Source organism: Podarcis melisellensis, assembly GCF_964234715.1.
Source record: "Podarcis melisellensis genome assembly, chromosome: 11".
Classification (NCBI taxonomy): Eukaryota; Metazoa; Chordata; class Lepidosauria; order Squamata; family Lacertidae; genus Podarcis; species Podarcis melisellensis.
Genome location: NC_138543.1, coordinates 18,515,735 through 18,540,067, shown reverse-complemented (window position 1 = coordinate 18,540,067; position 24,333 = coordinate 18,515,735). Strand labels below are relative to the sequence as shown.

At 41.3% G+C, this 24,333-nt stretch overlaps 1 protein-coding gene across 4 annotated transcripts in view; it reads left to right on the top strand.

Annotated features, from left to right (window-relative positions):
* DMXL1 (Dmx like 1) overlaps positions 1 to 24,333 on the top strand; it is a 72,572-nt gene that overhangs the window by 33,820 nt on the left and 14,419 nt on the right. For all 4 annotated transcript variants that reach the window (XM_081930344.1, XM_081930345.1, XM_081930343.1 and 1 more), the window contains exons 19-31: positions 719 to 829; positions 1,583 to 1,752; positions 3,246 to 3,343; positions 7,013 to 7,178; positions 8,487 to 8,739; positions 9,785 to 10,863; positions 13,448 to 13,639; positions 14,024 to 14,100; positions 14,893 to 15,020; positions 16,580 to 16,828; positions 21,151 to 21,326; positions 22,294 to 22,427; positions 22,932 to 23,017. In XM_081930344.1, coding sequence (XP_081786470.1) covers positions 719 to 829; positions 1,583 to 1,752; positions 3,246 to 3,343; positions 7,013 to 7,178; positions 8,487 to 8,739; positions 9,785 to 10,863; positions 13,448 to 13,639; positions 14,024 to 14,100; positions 14,893 to 15,020; positions 16,580 to 16,828; positions 21,151 to 21,326; positions 22,294 to 22,427; positions 22,932 to 23,017 — 2,919 coding nt within the window. The remainder of the gene's footprint in view (positions 1 to 718; positions 830 to 1,582; positions 1,753 to 3,245; positions 3,344 to 7,012; positions 7,179 to 8,486; positions 8,740 to 9,784; positions 10,864 to 13,447; positions 13,640 to 14,023; positions 14,101 to 14,892; positions 15,021 to 16,579; positions 16,829 to 21,150; positions 21,327 to 22,293; positions 22,428 to 22,931; positions 23,018 to 24,333) is intronic.

Sequence of the window (24,333 nt, the reverse complement as noted above, 5' to 3'; positions counted from 1 at the left end):
CTTAATTCCACAGGCATACAATAGAAAGGATTTAATTGGATTGGTTTTGAAGGATACAGTGGTTTAGCATCATATTGGGATATAATTCAACTATGGCAGCCCATGTAGGCTTCAGCCCTTTAGGAACCTTTTACACTTATTTTATATTTGTCAGGTCTTACACATGGTTAGTTGATTGGTTTCAGAAGTTGCCTGCCACCGAAACACTTGCTTAGGCATATAACATGAAAGCTGCTCTCTGAGAATCAAAGAGCTCTGTGAATGAAATAGATCAGTTACAGCTTTTGATTTAGTGGTAGGTACTTAGAGATGAGGGAGAGAGTCATTCTCAGCTACCCAATGTTGTATCTGGACTGTATTATTTTGTAAATGTCCAACATTCATCTCCTTTGTATCCAGACTATATTCCTTCTGGATGTAATATGTAACACAATGGTGCACTGAAAAACACCACAATATAATTACACAGGACTTCAGCTATACTTATTGCCTGTGAGCAAATTAATGAACACTATAATTGTCTACAGTATTAATTTAGAATAGTTTTTGATTGCTAGTAAATCAGTTTTTACTGCACACTGGTTTCCTGACATTATAAAATTGTCGAACCATGTGTTCCTAATGCAATTTAAATGATGTGAAACAAGATGATGGGTGGAATGGATATCTACATTTTCGATGAAGAATTAAATTATATACACTGAACATTTAATCATAGGAGGAGAAACACTTGATGAATGTGGTTTAAAGTTTCTTTTGGCTGTACGTCTTCACTCTTTTATGACAACTTCGCTACCACCTGCTCACAGAGCCCAGCTCCTTCACCAAGGTAATGGTTTTCACTCTGCCTATATTATCAATTTTACATTATGTAGGGCAACATTTTTAGAAACAATTGATTTTTGAGGAAATGTTAGCCTTCGGGAGCTCAGTCATTGTGCTGATGTTGACTTTCATAGTTCTCCACTGAGCAACTGGATTTCCTTTGTATGATTGCACAACTAGGGCTGCCTGGACAATTGTTGTTTTGGCTTGGTTTGGGGCTCTTCATGTAATGCAGGTATATGGAGCCTCAGACCCAGGGACCAGATGTGGCTCTCAAGGCCTCTCGGTTAGCCTCTAGGATTCTCCCCAAGTCATCTACCCTCTTCACTTCACATCCCCTCACTGGCACTGACTGCTTCATGCTTTTGCCTGATTGGAATGTGTCATTTAACTCTTAATAATGCCTCGTGTTTTCCTGAATGGAGCGATATGGTCTAACTTTGTAGGCTATATTCTGGCTACCCCAAAGTAAGTTTTCCCACCCCTGATGTAAGGCTTATGGGGCCTTCATAGAGATTGGCATAATTCTGTGTTCAATTTAACAATCAAATTCCCACGTAACATATTTAGACTGGTAAATCTAATGTGCCCATTTGCAAAAAGCCAAATTATGTGATGTGGATCCCTTGGATGTTGTCCTAAGATCTCCAAAGTCTTCTGAAACGTTGATTACAAGAAACAAAAAAAGAAGCATTTAGCATGATAGCATGTTATAAATTATACAGCTGTAACAATGTAATCTCTTTGAACAATTTAGGCTTATCTTCTAGTCATTTTGCCTGGGCGTTTCATTCAGTAGCAGGAGAAGAACTGCTAAACATGCTTCCTGCAATGCAAAAAGGTGATCCAACATGGTCAGAGCTCAGAGCTATGGGTGTAGGATGGTGGGTTCGAAATACCCATAGCTTACGGAGATGCATTGAGAAGGTAAATACTTTGATAGCATGTTGTTTTATGATTTTGGAATGTTCTTAAGGAAAAACAGTATTTTTAGCATGGGTAACTAAAACTAAAATGTGTACTTTCTTTATATTGTACCTTTTTAATAGGAAAAAGATAAGTAGATAAGAAAAGAAATATAAAAAACAAATGAACCAATTTAGACAAAGGAAAAGGAAGCTTAGTCCTGCAGTCATTGATAGTCTGAGAGGAGAAGGTGGCATGTAGCCAATGGAAAGGATCTTTCACATTCATTCTTTTCTGCTAAATCAGGGGCGAGGAACTGGATCCAGCCAGCCAGCTAGATCCATGATTTTCAACAGGTGGACAGGGCCACTCACCTTTCTATCACCAGACATCATATGATTCACCTTTAAAGGTGATTCAATTGTAAGCACACTCATAAGTGTTCTCCGATTCATTCTTTCTTTTTTTGAAGCCCCTGCTTAATTTAAACCTGGGACTGCAGCGGAAGAAAAGATCTTTTCATTTGTATTTTAAGCCCAGACCACATCTCTGCCTGCGTTTGACACTGAATTTAAATTTATAGAACTTCATTGTGTAATGGTTGTATTTGGAAGGCCACACATGTACGTTTACATCCTGCAAGTGAAAGACCAGGAGAAGGCCCTCAGTTTAACTTCTCCCTTTTTAAAAAAGGGTTTCTTCTTGTAATGTGAAGGGAGATTCCGTAGTCAAGCAAACACTGATTTTCCTAGTTCAATCATTCCATACAGTGAAGGGAGCGGGGTGCCAGGTATGAACATCTAAGCCTGTTCCTGATCTCTCTTCCTGGATTTTGAGGATGCATGAAGAGAGGGGTGGAAGGCGAAGTCCCATTGCACTAACTGAAGTCCATTCTGTTCACACATGGACAGTGTTGGCTACAAACCATTAATTCTCATTTATCATATGCATTGTAACACGTGTTTTCAGGTTGCTTTTTTGTTGTTGCAAGACATCATTGAAGGAATTTATTTTAATTCATTTCAATAAGTCATTCAGCTCATACTGTGTCCCTTAAAAAACCACCAGTGTCCTTAACGTTTAATCTAAATATAAGATGAAGATTATTAAAACCATTGTTTTTAGAGTCGCCTGGCCTTGAGCCATTTACAATAAGCAGAAGTTTATTTTGCTGATGGTTATGGTGCACTCTACAAAGTGCACTCTGTAAGGTGCTCAAACTCAGGATGAAAGGGAGAAATGTGCTATGAGAAAGGCACATTTGGCAAACCCTCACTGTGGAAGGACGTGTGGATCCAGAACTGGCCTCCACAGTCACTTACAGACTCGCTGTTAAGACCGTGTTCATGGCTATGAGTGATTGCCAGAGAAGAAGAAGAAGACTTATAACAATGAGCAGCACTGACATAAATGTTTTTCCCTTGACTCAAATATTATTGTTCAATATTGCTTGCAGTCATCTAGATAGAAATGTATGAAATCTATAATGCTTAGGTACACCATTATCTTTACAGGTTGCTAAAGCAGCATTTCAAAGAAACAATGACCCTTTAGATGCGGCCATTTTTTACCTTGCAATGAAAAAGAAGGCTGTGATTTGGGGATTATACAGGTACAGATTTATAACTGGATTTAATTCAATACATGTGGATAATTAACTTGGTTACATTTACTTTTTTTACTATCAGTTTTTGAAGCTTCTGTGATTTCCAGTAGCTGTTCATTATTGATGTCATAGCACACCTGTTCTGCCAATAGCATTACAAATGCCAACTTGCAAGCGGGAGTAAAAAAAACTCACGGGCCTGAAATAGAACTTTAAATATTATGGCCCCAAACATGAAGCATGTTTTCTAGTCCCACTTACAAAGACATTCAGGAGGGTGTAGTTCTATCTAACCTTAAGTTGGTGGCATAGGACCTTTATTTAACAAGCCCTTTCTGGACCCTGGTATGTTGGATAAGTTTTGACCAGTCATACTGGAGGTGTTAGATTCCTTTTAGCACCTTTGCCATTGATACACGGTTTACTTCAGGAATCTGTTCTGTCTCCCATGTTGTTCAACATCTCTTTGTGTAACTACTGAGAGAAGTCATTTGAGGATTTTGCGTGCAGATGACGTATAGCTCTGTTACTCTTTTTCATCTACAGATAGGTAGCCGTGTTGGTCTGCCATAGTCAAAACAAAAAAAATTCCTTCCAGTAGCACCTTAAAGACCAACTAAGTTAGTTCTTGGTATGAGCTTTCGTGTGCATGCACACTTCTTCAGATACACACTGTGTATCTGAAGAAGTGTGCATGCACACGAAAGCTCATACCAAGAACTAACTTAGTTGGTCTTTAAGGTGCTACTGGAAGGAATTTTTTTTCTTTTTCATCTATTACCAAGAAAGCTGTTGGGGTTCTAGCTGGTAGCTCTGAATTGTACACCTTGTTCATCACTACTAAAGGACCAAAGCCTGGAGCAAGCTTAAAACAACAACAACAAAACACTTAGGGCTAGGACTATCATAAAAATAGAGGAGAGACAGACAAAATGTGAGAATATAAATGGCTCTTTTTAAAAAAACAGCAACTCAGAAAAATGGACTCTTCAAAAAAATGGGGAACACAGAGATTACTTAAAATACAGTACAGTGGTACCTCAGGTTACATACACTTCAGGTTACATACTCCGCTAACCCAGAAATAGTGCTTCAGGTCAAGAACTTTGCTTCAGGTTGAGAACAGAAATCATGCTCCGACGGTGTGGCAGCAGCAGGAGGCCCCATTAGCTAAAGTGGTGCTTCAGGTTTTAGCTAAAGTGGTGCTTCAGGTTAAGAACAGTTTCAGGTTAAGTCCGGACCTCCGGAACGAATTAAGTACTTAACCCGAGATACTACTGTACTGATAAACTGAGTTAGATCACACCAGGGCCAGGAGGGGACCAGAAAGACTCACACTGAGGAGAAACACATAGACCACAGTCGCAACTCAGAAACAAAAACAGGAATGATAGACAAAGACTAATGGTACAAAGTAACAGACAAGCACATGTTGAAAACTACCGTATTTTTCGCACCATAGGACGCACTTTTTCCCTCCTAAAAAGCAAGGGAAAATGTGTGTGCGTCCTATGGAGCGAATGCAGGCTTTGGCTGAAGCCTGGAAAGCGAGAGGGGTCGGTGCGCACCGACCCCTCTCGCTCTCCAGGCTTCAGGAAGCTATCCGCTAGGAGTGGGAGACCCAGCTCTCCCACCGCTAGCGGAGCGCTGCATTAATCCCGAAGCTTGGGGCGTGCGGAGCTCAGCGCGCCCCAAGCTTCTGGGTGCCGGCAAGGTCTCCGCTAGCCCTGGGAGAGCCCCGCGACGTTGCCCGGCTTTCCCAGGGCTAGCGGACCACTGCGCTAATCCAGAAGCTTGGGGCGTGCGGAGCTCAGCGCGCCCCAAGCTTCTGGGTGCCGGCAAGGTCTCCGCTAGCCCTGGGAGAGCCCCGCGACGTCGCCCGGCTCTCCCAGGGCTAGCGGACCACTGCGCTAATCCAAAAGCTTGGGGCGTGCGGAGCTCAGCGCGCCCCAAGCTTCTGGGTGCCGGCAAGGTCTCCGCTAGCCCTGGGAGAGCCCCGCGACGTCGCGCGGCTCTCCCAGGGCTAGCGGACCACTGCGCTAATCCAGAAGCTTGGGGCGTGCGGAGCTCAGCGCGCCCCAAGCTTCTGGGTGCCGGCAAGGTCTCCGCTAGCCCTGGGAGAGCACGCGACGTCGCCCGGCTCTCCCAGGGCTAGCGGACCACTGCGCTAATCCAGAAGCTTGGGGCGTGCGGAGCTCAGCGCGCCCCAAGCTTCTGGGTGCCGGCAAGGTCTCCGCTAGCCCTGGGAGAGCCCCGCGACGTCGCCCGGCTCTCCCAGGGCTAGCGGACCACTGCGCTAATCCAGAAGCTTGGGGCGTGCAGAGCTCAGCGCGCCCCAAGCTTCTGGGTGCCGGCAAGGTCTCCGCTAGCCCTGGGAGAGCCCCGCGACGTCGCCCGGCTCTCCCAGGGCTAGCGGACCACTGCGCTAATCCAGAAGCTTGGGGCGTGCAGAGCTCAGCGCCCCAAGCTTCTGGGTGCCGGCAAGGTCTCCGCTAGCCCTGGGAGAGCCCCGCGACGGCTAGCGGAGACCTTGCCGGCGCCCAGAAGCTTGGGGCGCGCTGAGCTCCGCACGCCCCAAGCTTCGGGATTAGCGCTCCGCTAGCCGTGTCTAGGCTGCGGATAGCAGCCTGCTTCCCGGAGCGTCGGGCGCCCTGTAAGCAGAGCGCCCGGCACTTCAGGAACACATCCGCTGCGTGGAGAGCCTTGCAGGAGTTCCCCGCAAGGCTCCCCACGCTGCGGATAGCAGCCTGCCGCCCAGCACGAGGGGCGCCCTGAAGCAGAGCGCCCCTCGCGCCGGGCAGACATCTGCAGCGTGCAGAGCCCTGCAGCAGTTCCTCACAGGGCTCCCCACGCTGCGGATAGCAGCCTGCTTCCCGGAGCGTCGGGCGCCCTGAAAGCAGAGCGCCTGGCGCTTCGGGAACACATCCGCTGCGTGGAGAGCCTTGCAGCAGTTCCCCGCAAGGCTCCCCAAGCTGCGGATAGCAGCCTGCCGCCCGGCGGGTGGGGCGCCCTGAAGCAGAGCGCCCCGCGCGCTAGGCAGACATCAGCCAGCCCCACAAGCTCGGGGGACAGCAGGGAGGCGCAGCGCCACTATCCCGCTGTTCCTCGACCTGGTTTGGTTTCCCTGACCTGCTTTTGGGGGGGAAATAAAGGGAAAAAATTTTTCCTTTATTTCCCCCCCAAAAAACTAGGCGCGTCCTATGGTCCGGTGCGTCCAATCGTGCGAAAAATACGGTAAGTGCACACTCTGCAATATACCAGCTTGAGCCACAGAAGACCCGACAGAGAGTACACTCAGCATCTGCTTCACTCGAAGGCATGAATGATCTGATGATAGTTTCAGACTGAGTAAAATCCAGAAACTTAGGAATTTTGAAGCAGAACAGTGTTCCTTCATCCTCTAGGTGAGCTTGAGACCCATGAGAAAACATATTTGCATGCACATAGAAATATCTTGCAGATAAGACCAATGGTCCTTTCTTTTCCTCATGTATAGAAATTTTCAGAAGCAAGTTGAATTGCTGTTTGAACTTTGAGTAGGGTCTACCCTGTGATATTTGGATAATATGCTTACCAGTATTCCCCCCCCCCCCCCACGGATGCTCCTGAACCAATCACTCACTTATTAGAATACATTCTGATTTAATCATGTGTATTAAATATTTGCATTTTCAGATCTCTAAATGACACTAAGATGACGCAGTTCTTTGGACACAATTTTACTGAAGACAGATGGCGTAAAGCTGCATTGAAGAATGCTTTTTCACTGCTAGGCAAACAACGCTTTGAACATTCTGCAGCGTTTTTCTTGTTGGCTGGTCACCTAAAAGATGCCATTGAGGTAAGTAGGATGAAACTACCTTTTGAGACTAGTGATAAATATTTAGAACAGGGGCTATAACTATTACCATAATTATGTAATGTGCTGTTACAGGAAAAATATTAGGCTTGAATTCTTAAAAGAAAAATGTCATTGGCTTGGCTTACTATGGTTAAAGATTTCAAATGCCTCTGTACTTAGAATCAAGGAAGGGACTGTGACTTCATCTCCAGTGCACTTATGATTTTTCTCTTTAACCCAGTGTTCTACTCAGTTCAAAATGTCCATATTGATATTCATGTTTTCAAGTTAGTGACATTGTACAGCTTTACACAGGTGGCGCTGTGGGTTAAAGCCTCAGCGCCTAGGACTTGCTGATCGAAAGGTCGGTGGTTCGAATCCCTGCTGCGGGGTGCGCTCCCGCTGCTCGGTCCCAGCGCCTGCCAACCTAGCAGTTCGAAAGCACCTCCGGGTGCAAGTAGATAAATAGGGACCGCTTACCAGCGGGAAGGTAAACGGCGTTTCCGTGTGCAGCTCTGGCTCGCCAGAGCAGCGATGTCACACTGGCCATGTGACCCGGAAGTGTCTCCGGACAGCGCTGGCCCCTGGCCTCTTAAGTGAGATGGGCGCACAACCCCAGAGTCTGTCAAGACTGGCCCGTACGGGCAGGGGTACCTTTACCTTTACCTTACTGCTTTAAAAATAACCTATTTCAAGGACTTAGCTACTACTGGTGTTAAGGTCTAGGATTGTCTGTTTCTTTGAGTCTTGTATATATAACTTTGACACTTTGTATTTACTGTTCTCTGGTAATCAATGTACATTTGTAATAAATATTGATTACATTTAGGTTTAGTGGGCACTCCCCACTCTTCCACCAGTAAGAAAATTAAAAGCATCCCCTTCAATTTTCAACAAACTGCAGTTGGTCATTTCATAGTTGTCTGAACAAGCCAATTTAAGGCTCTGGTTTCTGATTCTGGCTTTTGGAGATAAGCCATAATTCAACTAATTGCAGTTCCAAATTCAAAACAATAAACTGCAGTTAATTGAAAACGGATGCTGTAGGTAAGAACCGTATTTATTGGGGGGGAAAGCTTCATAAGCCAGCTTTGCTTTTAATTAACTTGTTGGGTATTAGGCTGAATACTTTTCTGACATTACTGCAAAATATCAGCAGGTAGATTGTTTAGAAAGCTGTCCAAATAATGAGCTGTAATCCAACATTTGTTTTCCATTTACATATTAAGTTTCTTAAAACAAAACCCAGTGGAGATACAAATTGACAGAAACAATTTTTAAAAGTAATCCTATGTTTGTTTCAAAAAGGTCTGCCTAGAGAAACTAAATGATATTCAATTGGCTCTTATAATAGCAAGACTTTATGAGCCAGAGTTTGAAGTATCTGGGACTTACAAATCAGTTCTACAGAAGAGAATTCTGGGAAGCAGACATCATACTAAAGAGAGTCCATCAAGCACACATGCTGATCCTTTTCTTCGGAGTATGGCTTATTGGATTTTGGAGGATTATAGCCATGCTCTTGATACTCTTATAAGCCAACCCATTTTGGATGAGGAAGGTAAGCTGGGACACTTTATATATGCTGTTCATTAGGAAACATATAAAGAATCTATCATCTGAAGAAAATACCTTTTGCGTTTATATCAGTAAAAGACAGCAAATAATTGCTATTCTGGTTCAGACTGCTAGTCCAGATGGACATTGTTCACAACAGTGAACGAACATTTAGCCACATAAGAAATGAATCTCTCAACAAAGGGGAAAGTGGGCAGGGTCAGAAAGAAAATCTGTCACAGTCTCATTCTAGTTACAAAATGGGAGCTTTGAGTGATCATTACAGTGCTGATTCTCAGGTATGTTACTGTGTATTTGAAAACCTTCACTTTGATATGATCATATCATTTGAAGAATATCTGTAGACATCTGCTATTTACTTTTTCTGTTTGACATGAACTTCTGTAGAAACAATATTTTTTCAGAAATACAAATCTGTTCACACTGGAGGATATGAGAAGAGAGCAAGAGTACATGAGTACAAAGTGCATGAATCCAACGTTCTTACACTTAATGATAAACCAATTGTTTATTGTTTTAAATGGAGACAATACTGAGCTAAATGAATTCATGATGTGATTCTTTTTATAAGGCAGATACAAACACAGTCATACCTCGGGTTGAATATGCTTCGGGGTGAGCACGTTCGAGTTGCGCTCTGCAGCAACCCGGAAGTAATGGAGCGCGTTACTTCCGGGTTTCGCCATATGCGCAGACGCTCAAAATGACGTCATGCGCAGAAGCGTCGAAAAGCGGCGCGCGCAGACTTGCCATCGCTAGTTACATTTGCTTCTAGATGTGAACGGGGCTCCGGAACGGATCCCGTTCGCATCTAGAGGTACCACTGTATATTTTTCTTACATATTTTGAATATAAACCTCTTGGGGAATCTATCGTACTGCACATTAGAAACAAAGTGGTGGGATAATATTACATACAGTTGTAGTTCCAGGGGATTTATTGTATTAGAACTGGAAATGGTTGGTTGTTGGTTTTTTTATGGAATAAATAAATCATTAACAATAATCTCTAATGCAATGTCTTTACAGATGAAGGCAATGTGTCAAGATGTAACCCTTCAGTGTTCAATTTTTATAATTACCTAAGGACTCATCCTCTCTTGTTGAGACGCCATTTTGGGTCTTCTGATTTATCTTCCACACGGATTTGTGTAACAGGAGAAAATGGACTGGCAGATGAAATCAATTTAAGGGAAAGAAGATTGTTTTTTACAACTGCATATGCTCACTTAAAAGCTGGTTGTCCCATGCTGGCTTTGGAAGTGTTATTAAAGATGCCCAAAGTGGTAAAAAAGTCAAAGCCTTTAGGAAGAACATCTAGCTTAATGGACACTAGTAAAGGCTGCTCACCCTCTTCTCCAGGACCACCGGAATCAAAGGATAACAAACCTTTCAGCATTGACTGGTCACAACCTATCGTCAATGGTCTGGAATCATCTTCAGATGGGTCATCAGGTAAACATTCAAATTCTGCTCTTTCATTAGACTGGAGTCAACCGAGCACAGTTTTCCAGGATGAACCTTTTGAGCTAAAGTGGGACAGTGACAAAGATGATGAAAGTGAAGATTGTATTGTAATGAAACCTTTGCAGAAGGAAGTGAGTGAGAAACCAAATGAAGTTAGTTCTAGCTATACAGAAACCTACAGTTCAGGTGCTGAAAATGAGGTTTTCACTTCATCAGAAGACATCATTTCTGCACAGCTGAAATTTAGGGCATGCTTGAAGATCCTTACAGTGGAGCTTCGTACATTATCTACCGGCTATGAAGTAGATGGTGGAAAATTAAGATACCAGCTGTATCACTGGCTTGAAAGAGAAGTGGTAGCTCTTCAGAAAACCTGTGACTATAGTGTTGAAACAGAAGATCTTCAGCCAGGAATTAGCCCAGTAACGGATGAACCTTCATCAAATGAAATGACTGAAGAACTATCAGACACACAGCAAAATACACAGCAGAGAGAATACCTTCAGAGAAGACAGTGGCTTGTAAAATATCAATCACTTTTGCGAATGTTTCTAAGTTACTGTATCCTTCATGGATCTCATGGTGGAGGCTTGGCATCTGTACGTATGGAACTGATTTTACTGCTTCAAGAATCTCAGCAGGTATGGAGTTTTCTCCTTGTAGTATAGATGTAGTATTAAAATATGAATACTTAAGAGGAAAAGTATATTATTGGCAAAATATAATTATAGTGCCCATTAATGTATTTTTGGTTCAGTATATAAAGAGATCTCTATAATTTCTTCAAATAACACATGTCCAAATAGTTTTGCATCTACACATAAGTATTTAACTATCATATATTGTATCCTCACAGCTCTTTAAGGATGGGGAGGCAGAACCTTCTCAGGATTGGCTTTGTAAGCCAAATTTGATCCACCTGCCAAATGTATTAGTTTGCATGTCTCCCCCTTCCTATTTTAAATTCCCAATCTCAGAAGATTAGTAGGGGGGTATGGGGAGACTTGCACGGGCTTTAAGAAAGCCCCCATGCTCCCATTTCAGCCTGAAATAGTAGCATGGGGACTCTATTAAAGCCCTTTCCAAAAGCGCTTTTTGAAGCACTCAACCGCTTCTCCTTTAAGTGAAGGGGGCAGCTGCATAAAACTGCCCTTTTGGGAAGCGCTTTAAGGCAGTCCCACACTCCTGTTGCAGCTGACACGGGAACATGAGGGGTGCCTTACATTACTTCACAAAAGGGTTGTTTGAAGCAGCTCACACACTTGTCCAGGTGGGTGGTAACTGGGGAGAGGGGAGGGGAAACTTCTTTTCTCCCCACTGCTACCACTGGTGCCCATCTAATTCCAGAAGTACATGAACTGCTTTTTTAACCAAGCATTTTTAAGAAGCACTCTAATCCCTGCTTATCAGCTAATAAGTGGAGATTAAAATCTTGCCTTGGCTGTACAATCCTGTTCCCTGCTGAGCAGAAGTAGAAAGTACCCGTTTATCTGGTGGTGTTAGCTGCTGGGTGGGTGAGCATGATTTGAGGGAAATGGCCAGCAAGCAAAATTGGACCCCCTGACAGGCAAAGATTGGCCTGCGGGCTGGAGATGCCTCACCCTTTTTAGGATAAAGACAGGAGCAGTTTGTCATGTTGAAGCTTACTGAATTATAAGTGAGCTTGTGTGTCATGTGACATTTCCCATTGTTGCAACAGGAGGCTGACCTCCATGCCACAATAATCAACTCATTTTCTCATTTCAGACATGCTTTTTCTGTTTAATGCACTGTCACATTGTTTACCAAGTAGACAAATACAAGCAACAGTTTATTCTTACTTTACTGGGACTAGTGCCTTCAGGTTGCTGAACTAGTTTGGCAATCTTTCTGCTGCATCTTCACCTTCCCACTGTTGTGTATGCATTGAGTAGCTCCAAGAGCACAAATTTGTCCTCTTACTCTACTTCCATTTGCAATACTAGATGGTCAGCCATTATTTTGGGGGGGGGGGCAACATTTTTCAATATGGCTCTTCACAGCAGCAAAGCAGTTTTGTGCAAAAGTAGACCCCTCTGGTTAACAAAGCATGCTGTCGGAAGTACCATTATATCACACATGCATTATATCCATGCATATGGACTGAACTATAAAAATCACAGATTCTATGGGGGGATCCTGTGATTTCTGAAGGATCTGTTCTCATTCTCCCCTTTCAAATTCCTCCTTTGAGGAAAATAAGGCTTGGAATGTCAGTTTCACCTCCCATCTCTCATTCCCCTTCCTCAAAAAACTAGTCTGAAGTCGACAGTTCAATCCTCTCCATGTCTACTGACAAGTCAGACCCATTGATTTCAGTTGGACTTACTCTCAGAAAGATGAATTGTAATCTTAAACAGTGACGTGGAGGACTACCTTAGCAAAAGGATAAAAAATACAACAAGGGAGAAGCTAAGGCAGTCACAGCAAAATTGCATAATTGAAGGACATTAAATGATAAAGGGAGATAAACCACCAAAAAGAGGCAACAGTGAATCTACTCCTAAAATACTCTGGGCAGGTAACCATTGGCAAAGGTGCACATGCTCTTAAATGAGTGAGAAAATGGTTCTGAAACTGCCACTCCTGCACCTCCCTCTGTATACATCACCACGTGGCACAGAATTTCACAAGAGAAGCATGCTTCATGCAACATTCATTGCTGTGTGTGGACACAAACTGGCGATTTAGCTTAACATAATTACTGGTGTTGCAATGCCTAAAACTTAATAGGAGCCAGCTTGAGGCAGAATTTCCTGCAACCAGATCTAGAGAGAGCCCTCCAATCTCAGGTCTCAGTAGTCATTTGTTGGAGCTGGGGCTTAAATCAAAACTTCGGGGTGCAGCAGATGAAAGTTTTGCTGATCAGACATGGATCATAAATTAGCCTGGCCAATTCAGAAACCTTACGCTCCCTGCCCAATCACAAGGCCACTTTCGAAACATCACTTATTCAAGAGGGCAAGTAATTTGCTAGACTGGTCACCAGCTTACATAATAACACACTGGATTCCTGTTTAGCTTTGAGTAATTTTTTGAGAGGGAAGAGGCAAACCATTAACGTTATCACTTCAAGTGTGTATATGTATCATCAGCAGGAATTCCGTGAGAAGGAAGCAATCACTGTTAATAACCTATGCTAGTATTTACAGGAATTCAGCTATTAAAATAGGCTTTCTGTTATTCTCCCCCCCTTCCCCCCCCCAGGAACTGTTACTTCATTCGCCTACTAATACCGTATCTGAGCAGAGTTCAATACCACTTCTGTTTGCCTGTACTGCAAGTGCCAAAACCGTGGTGGCCAATCCCTTGCTGCATCTTAGTAACCTGACTCATGACATACTACATGCTATAGTAAACCTTCATGCTCCTCCCAGTCCAGATGTACAAAATAATAAGGCAAGTATTATTACAAGTAACTTTCTTTTTTGTCTTTGAACAAGTAATTTTTTAACAATTGAAAATATGGTGGGATTCGACTAAGTTGCTGCGCAAGCAAACCAGGGTCCACTTGCACAACAGGGTCCACTGCACTAAATGCTACGTTGCATTTCACCCATTTATATCTACGCACATGTATTCCCTGGCACAAAAGACTCCCGTTGGAATTACTTTAATTAAGACCACGTTGGTGCGAGTGTGTTTTGTTCATTTTTCTAAATAGCTCCTGGCACGTTATGTCATGTGACATACTGTGTTTGACTTGATAATTTGTTTCTGGAAACGAGAGGTTGCAACAATTCTTGCCTGATGTGTAATGTGTCCTCTAAAACTTTCTTCCAGATCCATGTAATGCATACGTTAGCTGCATCTCTGTCAGCTTGCATATACCAGTCTCTCTGTGGTGGTCACAGCTACAGGTAATGATCTTTAAAATAAATGAATGTGAGCTTTGATGCTCAGTGAGAGAAATAATTCCCTATTTGCAGTCCTACTTAAGGTTTAAAAATACACAAACCTTTCCCCCCAGCTTCTGCCTCTGTGTGTATTCTATGATAAAGGGTTATGATGTTCTGTGGTCTTTTGAAGTATTAGGTGTAAATGGACAAACTTAATTACATCTCTTCTTTAACAGCACTATAGCTACTTATGGTAAGATAATCATTCGGTCCTTTTTACTATTCATGCCTTCTGGAGATGTAAGTTACAGACCCCAGATTCCACCCTTTTATATTCTTTGCTTGTGACTCTGTAACCAGGTGGGTAGTAGGGGTAGAGTGGTATAACAATCTTTGATTAAACCAGCACACAAAGTTTGTGCATAACTACAAACTACAGTGTAAACTAAGATTCAAAAACCAATTTCAAACCATGGTCTATGATCCTGGTTTGCTTACCTCAAACCATTGTAGTGATCCTGGTTGAGTTTGGTGGAAAAGGAAGTTAGACTTAAGCTAAGCAAACTATAGTTTAGCATTATATGAACTGGGTTTGTAGGTTGAAAGACACTCTAAAACAGGCATAGGTAAACTTAGCCCTCCAAATGTTTTGGGACTTCAATTCCCATAATCCCTGACCACTGGTTAGCTAGGGATCATGGGAGTTGTAGTCACAGGTTTGCCAATGCCTGCTCCAAAAGAATAAAAGAAGCGTCATTATTAATAGAAATAGTGGCTTAATTTAATTTAATTTTAACTTTTCTTTTTTAATAGCTCGTTACAAGCAAACCAATTCACTGGAACGGTTTACCAAACACTGCTGCTTTCTCACCGGCATTCCTTAAGGACAGCAAGCTTAGATGAAACAGTAACTCCCAATACTGCACCATCTCAGTGGCCAGGTAGTAATGATTTTATTTTATTCGTCTTATCTAGCTTTCTTGACAATAATCAGTGCTGTTCTTTTTTTGGTTTATTTAAACAATATATACTGTATAACTACAATTGTCTCTGAAAGGTCTTCCAAAAAAACAGAAAGGGTAAAAATCAGTTAAAACTACAAAATTGGACTTCAGTTGAAATGCCTACTGAAAGAAAAACATACCGTATTTTTCGCTCAATAAGACACACTTTTTCCCTCTTAAAATCTAAGGGGAAATGTCTGTGCGTCTTATGGAGCAAATGTGTGGTCCCTGGGGCGGGGGGGGGCGGGCTTCCCTCGCCAGCCCCGACAAGCTCTCGGAAGAGCGGGAAGGCTGTGTGCAGCCTTTCCACTGCTCCCCGACCTGCTCTTTGGGGCTGGCGGTGGCTTTCCCCAAAGAGCAGGTCAGGGAGCAGCGGAAAGGCTGCTCCCCAAGCTTGTGGGGCTGGCGGTGGGGGAAAGCCATGCTTCCCCCACCGCCAGCCCTGGGGAGCAGCTCCCCGACCTGCTCTTTGGGTCCAGTAGCTCTGGGGTAGTCCGCAAAGCCTCCGCAGAGCAGCGGGGAGCCTTCATCCCGCTGCCCTGGGGAGGCTTTGCGTGGCTATCCCTGGCTTTTGTGGGAAGTGGGGGAAGGGACAGAGCAAGGCTCTCTCACTTCCCCCACCTCCTGCAAAAGCCCCCAAGAGCCGCATTTTTTCCCCTTGAATCCCCCCCCCCCCAAAAAGTAGGTGCGCCTTATGGTCAGGTGCTCCTTATGGAGCGTAAAATATGGTACTTCAGTTGGTGCCAGAATGTGAACAGGAGGAAGCCTCTTCCCCAAAACTGGGGATACAGGACTTATACACACACAGTTCCTGGTGGATACAAGACTTATATCTGAGCCATGGGAAACCACTTTCGATGACTCCCACAAATACCTTAGGGCAGGAAAACAAGGGAGTAGGTGGTCTTTGAGATAACCTGGCCCCAAGTTGTTAAGGGCCTTGTAAATTAATACAAGAATCTTGAACTTGACTCAGTAGCATATGAATAGCCAGTACAAGCATTTGCTGGAGTTACGTGCTGGTGATAATCTGTCCCCATCAACAATCTAGCTGTAGTGTTTTGCATTAACTGGAGCCTCCACAGGAGGCCCAAGAGTGCATTGCATGAATCGAGCCTTGAGGTGGTACTATGGCATGAATTGCCATGGCCAGACTAGCCCTATCTAAAAACTGCCATAGTTGATGTACCAGTGGGAGCTGGTAAAAGTCACAGCTGGCCACTGAGGGTAACTGAGCTTCCAAGAACACCCCAAAACTCTGATTCTGTTAAGTACATTCTGGGGAACAGGCCTATTCCTGAGGATGCATTGATGTAGTTTCAGTCGAAAAAAACAACATTTTTACACCATGGTTTGGGTGGGTTGCAGCAATTACTGCACAAATAACGAATAAACACCCTAAATAGCTCACAGTAAGTTTACTATTGTCTCTGGGGAGAATTGTTTTGTGTTTTTGTGTGTGTTTAAAAACTAGGGAATGCTTATTCTCTTTCTAGGTATAATGGCTTTAATCCAGTTATTAAATCATACCGGAGAAGAAGCGCAATCTGGGATCACAGTTTTGCTCTGTGAAATTTTGACAGCAGTCTACCTTAGCCTCTTCATCCATGGTCTCGCCACCCATTCCAGCAATGAGCTGTACAGAATTGTGGCCCATCCTCTTAATGACAAAATGTGGTTTGCTGTCTTTGGTGGAGGAGCAAAGATTCCAAAGAAAGGGCAGGTTCAACAAACATCAAAGATGGGTTAGTTCGCTCTTTGTTTTCTTTACATATAAAACTTTTGTGAACTCTGTTCCTTCCTGTTCCCGCTGCATAAACTGGCTAGCCTGTCTGGCACTGTCTTTCCTCATATCTGCTATAGTTAAATTAAGTAAATAACTGCATTAAGGCTGCAATCCTATGTAGTTCTTTCATGGAAGTAGCTGAGCTTGGTTCTAAAGTAAACGTACATTGGTTTGTGCTGTAAACACTTCTAATGTAACTGAAATAGCCATTTCATACCTTACACGTGAAATTAATCAAACAGTTCTAGGTGTTCCAGTATTTGATAGTCTAAAACTAATTTTCTGTGCAGCCTATTAAATGCCAGTTTAAAAAAATATTGTCATGATATTTAAATGATTTGTGAAAAAATAATTTATTTTTGTTTGATGTAGCCATATTCCTTTACTCTAAGAGCAGCCTATGTTTTCTCTTTTTGGCAGGTAGGCACTTCCCTATGCCTAGCCCACACCAGGTAGTAGTATTCTCCATGGAATGTGTGGGGTTTACCAAATCTCTAACTGCCATCAGTACTCATAGTCCTACCAAACCTGCAGGCAAGATACTAGCTTCAGTCTTAGGCTTTTAAATCCAGTGCTGATATGTGATCTTGCATATGTAGGAATAAAGATACAAAGAAAAATTTCTGTTTGTAAGTCATGACCTCAGGTTTTTATTGTGTTTTATTTAAAACATGTTAATTATATGAATTGGAGTTGAATTTTTTTAAAAAAAAACACCACCACATTGGTCATTCATACATTTGGAACAATCCCTTCTAAATCAGTTTTAAATAACTTCATTATTGAAGGAAGAACATGGCTTGCAATTACCAGAAATATTTCCAATACATTTTTTGCTCATGAAGACTGCTTGTTTTGTGTCACATGACCATGCATATGGCTGTGGATTTCTAACTGTTAATTTAGCATATAAAAGCCGCCTTTAGTTCATAGCAAAAATGAATCCAGTCGCCATCAAAGATTGTTGTAGGGCAGCAAATAATATAAGTGTAAAACTTGGTGTCTACAGATCCTCTGGCAATGTGACCTGCTTAACATTTCATTTTGGCTGCTTTATAATTTGATTTGTGATTGGCATAGGCGACACAAAATGGCCTTGGCAGAGAAGAGTTTATTTAAACATCATCATTCACATATCCTGCTTATTTGACCACAGCAAAATGCTGCTTTGTATTCAAATGTCCACATATAATCCATTATAGATAATTTTTAATTACACCAAACAAATGATCCTGAGGAATAGTTCATGGCTCAGTTGGTAGAGCATGAGACTTGATCACAGGGTCATGGGTGTGAGCTCCACACTGGGTGAAAGATTCCTGTAGAGATGATCCTCATGGTCCCTTCTATCTATAACCTACAGTAAACTTGTGTGGTATGCAGATTAGATATGAGTAATGTCAACACTTAGATTCTGAAGGATTCTGATAATGGATTCCTTTGTGGCTTTAGGGTAAAATTTACAGCTCTTGTCATCTGTGAATCTACTTGGAAGTAAGCAAAACCGACTTCATTAGAACTTGCATGCAAGCACATATTTTAGGATTAAGTGCTTTTCATTGGACAGCTCACTTTAGAAAAGAGGAAATAGATTTGGTCAGTGTCTGTACTTAACTCTGGATTACAGTGGAATTTTCAAGGATAAAATTGTTTTCCTCCCATGCTTGTAAGAAGATTTCAGGTGGGACTAGTGTTTGAAGGCTGGAATCACTGTCAGAAGCCTCAGAGGAAGAAAGATCCAGAAATGGTTGCCCATTACTGGAAAGCCATTGAATGTCAGGGCACATGTAAGCTAGATGGACCAATTACAGTGGTACCTTGGTTTATGAACTTAATCTGTTCTGGAAGTTCGTTCTTAAACCAAAGCGTTTTTCAAGCAAGGCGTGCTTTCCCGTAGCAGCGGGGGACTCAATTTACAAATGGAGCACACTCAACAGGAAGTGGGACATGTTCTGCTTCCAAGGCAAAGTTCACAAACCAAAACACCTACTTCCGGGTTTGCAGAGTTCTTAATCCAAGTTGTTCATAAACTAAGCTGTACTTAAACCAAGGTACCACTGTACTCTGATTTGCTATAAAGCAAGTTTGTGTTCACATGTCTTCCAAAATGTCACAGGTCTAATACTTGTAAAAAGTTATTCTTTTTGTATTTGGGATGGCCTCACACTGAGGAGCCTAATTGGAGGAGGCCAAGATGACAGAGACCCGGGCTGGGGGAGTAAACCTCCAAGATCCAGCCCAATATGTGCACCCACATTTATGTAAAGAATTTATGTACCACCTTCCATCCAATTCTGATTCCAGGATGGAGTACAACAAAATACACAAACACACACACACCTAATCAGAATTCTCCTTTCCTTTTGGTGTGTTAGCATTTTCATTTAGGTTGAAAATAAATTCTTATTTTTTAACTTGTTGGACTAAATATTTTAATAACAGTACTTCTGAAAGAGAAATCTTCCACAGTGAATGATTGGCAGTCTTCTATAAATAGTTCTGCATTCCTGGAATGTCTAAAGTGATGATGATTTTGTGGAGGATATAGATACTAATAAATGGGTGTTGCACTGTGAACTGGAAGCAGCGGTAGACAAAACAGTTGTTTATTATTCCAACCCATTTTGGATTCTGCTGGTTGTCCTTCGGCTAAATTCAGATATTTAAGTATTTAATATATAGATGTGACACTTCTTCTTTTATTATAACAACCTGCTGAGTAGTCCTGAATGCTGGAAGGATATTGTACAGTGCAAATTGTCAACCTTTAAAAAATAACTAGAAGCCCATATTCCTCTTCATTTAGGGTGCTCAGTTATTTTGACAATACAAAAGAATAGTAAAATAAAAACAGAAAATGCCATGCCAAAGTAGTTCCGTGGGAGCAACCTCCCTAAAGTTATTTCAAGCAATTTGGGACTTTAGATAGCAAATGGAATGCAAACTGGCTGTGCTGATGGTTGCAGTTTTCCAATGCAAACTAAGGAATGCTCAAATCTTGCTGCTTGTGTAAAACATGATACAGTCGAGGGTGGTTAATAAGAAAAGGGCATTTTGGAATTTTTGCCTAATTCATATTATACATTTAAATAGACTATTAACATGAGACTTGTCTTTTTTTACAATAGAACAATCTAAATTATCCAGTGATGTTTAGATTCAATTTGTCGCTTATTTATATTGTCACTTATTTATGTTCTTTTGTTAGTCTTGTTATATACATGTTTTATTAACTTCTTTCTCTGTTTCTCTGCCATGTATAAAAAAAAGTACTACAAGAATATTTCTAACCATTAAAGATATCAATCCTAAACCAGTTTTAGATAAATTTCCTTAGTTATTTTGTAGAGTAAGGAACTTTGTCAGCGAGACTTCATTTCCTGTAATAAGTTTGGCATTTGTCTGTAGTTCCATAACAAATAGGCTACTAGTGCTGCAGGCCTAAACAGTAAAATTTAAATAACTGTTAAGCACAGTGGTTACTGTTTAGATGGGGGTGAATGGAAGCAAGAATTCAAAAGATCCATTATTTCTCAAGTTCTGTATCATGTAACACTTTCTGTAAGCTTATTTTCCTATGCCTTCATTTCAAACATAAGAAAGCTTTGTTATTTTCGTTGAGCTCAAAAACTAATGCACCATATTAAGCAATGCATGTGCATGTTTGATGTGCTAGCTAAAAACCAAAGTTTAAGAAAACTTTAAAGTACTTTGTATTATAACAGATATGTTTTTATCTTTAAGGTAAGTGAGTTGCATTTTTAAGGAGAATTTTATGAGCATGTTTTGTGATATTATATACTGGAAAAATAAATCTGAATTATTTCTGTGTTATCGTGCACTTCCATTTATAGATTATGTACTCTTAAAACCTGCATGCCAGTGCGGATTTTATTTACTATTAGCAAATACTGTAGCAGCACCACATGCTGCTCTTCTGTGGGGATATAAATTCACAGTCTGCATTGTAATGTGATAGTTGGAGATTTGATTTCTCAGGTATGATGAAATGAAAGTTACAATATTTGCTAAGAATTTTCGCAGTATAATTGCACCTCTTTGGAAGTGTAGGGTTAAGGGAGAGGATAGATAAAGGATTAAGGGTTTGGAAGCCAGAGATTTTTGAAATTGCTAATACTGTACTAGACTTGTGCTTGGTGGTTGGGTGTTGCAATTAAGACATTGATTTTTTTAACATTTATTCTTAAATAGTTTGATGATAGACATCTGGTAAGTGGTTTCCAAACTTTACTAAAAAGATGCATATTTTTCTCTCTGCAGCCTCTTCTCCTCTAGATGATGGTGAAAAGCAACAAAAGTTTTTAAGAATGTCATCAAAATCCTCTCTAAAAGAGAGTTCACAGACTACTTTACCCTCGATAGAACAAGATGCCCCAAATTACAAAGAGAAATTTATTCCTCCTGAACTTAGTATCTGGGACTACTTCATAGCAAAGGTATTTTATTTTAATTTTTATTCACTTTTGGAATATTTTCCATAAGCCAAAGTGATTCTCACTCTGTCACATACTGGCCTTGCTGGTGAGGTAGTTTTTCTTGGCAAAAAGCAGAATCCAGTTTCAGGAAGAAGTACAATCAACTCTTGCTTCTTCAGGCAGATACCCTCATTGGCACCACTGAATGCATCTTTTAAGCCCTTACCCATCCCACACCTGATGAAATGTATGATATCAGGTGTAGGGCAGATGGACATGGCTTCCCCAAAACAGTCTTGCGGACCAAATGGTCAGGGCTAGCAGGCCAAGTTTGTTCTGTGAGCAGGAGGCTCTCAACCTCTGGTTTAAAATTGTGTTTTAATATGACATGTTACTTGAATTACTGTATTCCAAAAACCCTGCTTGAACAGCAATATCTTAACCTTAAATTATTGGTTAAGCAGGTGGAAAAATGAGCACATCAGAATAGCTGTGGGCTGATCTTTTTTGTAAAAAGCCAGGTAATTTGTAAAGTAGCTTAAGGACTGACCATAGGAGGCAACTATAAAAGGAAATGGCGCCAAGAAATAAAAGGAAAGGTGTGCAGAATATATGAATTATAGTATTTTTCTGTGTATAAGACTAGGTTTCCCCCCCTAAAAATAATGTCAAAAATTAGGGGGTGTCTTATACACGGATACATCTCCCATTTTCTTACATCTGAGTCCCCCAAAATAGGGAGCGTATTATAGACGGAAAATTGAAAGTATTAAGGTAAGTATAAATGAAAGAGGGAACCTGGCATTTTTCCTGTCTGTATTTCTAAGGTTAAAAGAAATAAATCTTCTTTATTGGCTTTACCCTTTTCAAGCCAAGTCATACTAAAAGTAATCTGAAATTGAAATGATAAGCAGATCTCCCTAAGTATTTGAAGCAAGTGTATTTTGTTTTGTGTTTACCTCGACTGAGACTTCAATTTACCTTTTAGCCATTTCTTCCATCATCGCAAACTAGAATTGAATATGACTCAGAGGAGAGTCAGGAAAGCAGTGATGATGAAGGTGATGATGAATTCTCACCAGGCTTAAAGAGTCAGGAACATTCAAATTCAAATTCATATAGGTATGGAATTATTTGATTCATTTGTTTTCCTTTACTGTTTCTACATTTGTTTTCATCTATGAAAGGGGAGGCATCTAGGGAAGAGGTAACCTTTCCATCTCAAGTTCTCTCCTACACACACCAAAGTTCTTCTGTACACAAACTGAAACTTGCAGGTTTTGTGGCAAGTGAGAGAGGAAGAGAAAGAAGGGAAAACTGAAGGTGGGGGAGATTACATTGTGGGTGGGAGAGAGGGGGGACGTGGAGTGATATTGCAACCCTTTGCGGGTTTGGGAGCTGAGAAAGGAAAAACACATTGTAATCCTGTGGAGGAATATGGAAGGAGGCGGGGGAAATTCTGTGGTCCTGAGGAGGGAAACTAGGGGGAAGACAACTGAGGCAGGGAGAAGGGAGTTGGTGTATGGAGCAAGCAGAGGAACACCCCTTAGTTAATAATAAAAAGGAAAGGGAAACCAGTATTATCTTTTCACAGCTCGTGTATACTTGTTTGTGTATTCTGTTTAGTTGGTCTCTGATGCGGTTGGCTATGGTTCAGCTTGTCCTCCAGAACTTGAAGACTTTCTACCCTATGGCTGGGCATGATCTTTCAGGTAAGTCTGTCTTAGTGGGTTTTTGGATTTGTTTATATAGAATTCCCTCATATTCCTTAATTAACCCATTTTACTGGTGCATATTTTTATTACTTAATAAAATTTATACAACTATTGATTATGAAAAAAATAATGTGTACATGTGTGTACACATATGTATACTTCCCTGCTTGCAGTTACTTTCTTTAAAAAATGGTTTTATTCATAACAAACAATATAAAATAAACATCAATACAATATCACAGTGTGGGATTTCTCCAATCCCTTGACTTCCCTCTACCCTCTCCATGGTTCCATTATATTTATTATTCATTCATGCATGTCCATATCTTATTTTCCATCTATACATATCTGATTCTATCTGTTATCATAATACTGCAACTGTTTTTCAGTCCTTGCTTGCAGTTACAAGCCTAGTTGAGTTTTAGTTGGTGTGATAAGCAAACTTGTTTTCCTGAAAGGCATTGTGGGATGGCGTTGTTGAAGGACTGAGAAAATTAGCCTTCTCTTTTTCCTTCTTGAAATATGTGGATGAGAAGCTAATGTAATGTCCAGATGCTGAAGTAATGATCCCTCTTGAAATTTGTGAGTGAATATTCAAAAAGGACTGAGTGAGAGGAGTTTTCAGGGTAAAAGTTTTGCAAGAATATCATCATGAGCCACAAGTGCTAAAGCCAAGAAAAGGTGCCCTTTTCAGAGCTTCTTAAAGAGAGAGGCTGTTTTTTTACATCCTCCAGTACAACAGCCAGCTAAAATATTAAGTGTGGCTAAACCTGAACTCCTGTTGAACGAGCATATATTTAAGTTACATACCAAGTCATGTTCTAGCAGTAATATTTTTATACTGCACATACGGCCAGCTAACAGGCTAGAATCTATGCAAATGTGAAAAGGGTCTATTTTGTGTTAAACCTTGAAAATAATTAACAGATTCAGTCATATTAAGGATAATTTTGAGGAACTAAGCTCCATTTAATGCCATGGTGTCCTTGTGGTGTACTAGTTGAAGGTGCCAGACTAGGATTGGGAAGATACAAATGTACATTTATTCATGAAGTTTATTAGCTTACCTTGGGCCAGTCACAATCTATTTCACAAAGATAAAAAAGGTGTGTATGTCATCTTGAGCTCGTTTGAGGAAAGGCAGGATCAAATGCACCTAAAAATATTTATACATACATGAACAACATATATAAAGGATTTTAGGGTTGGGCTAAATAACTGTTATTCCTCATTTCATAACCAGTTTGCCATCTTCAGCTTTGCTTTGATAGCTACTCCTACAGTTCATTAGCACATATAAATGCCCATGCCCA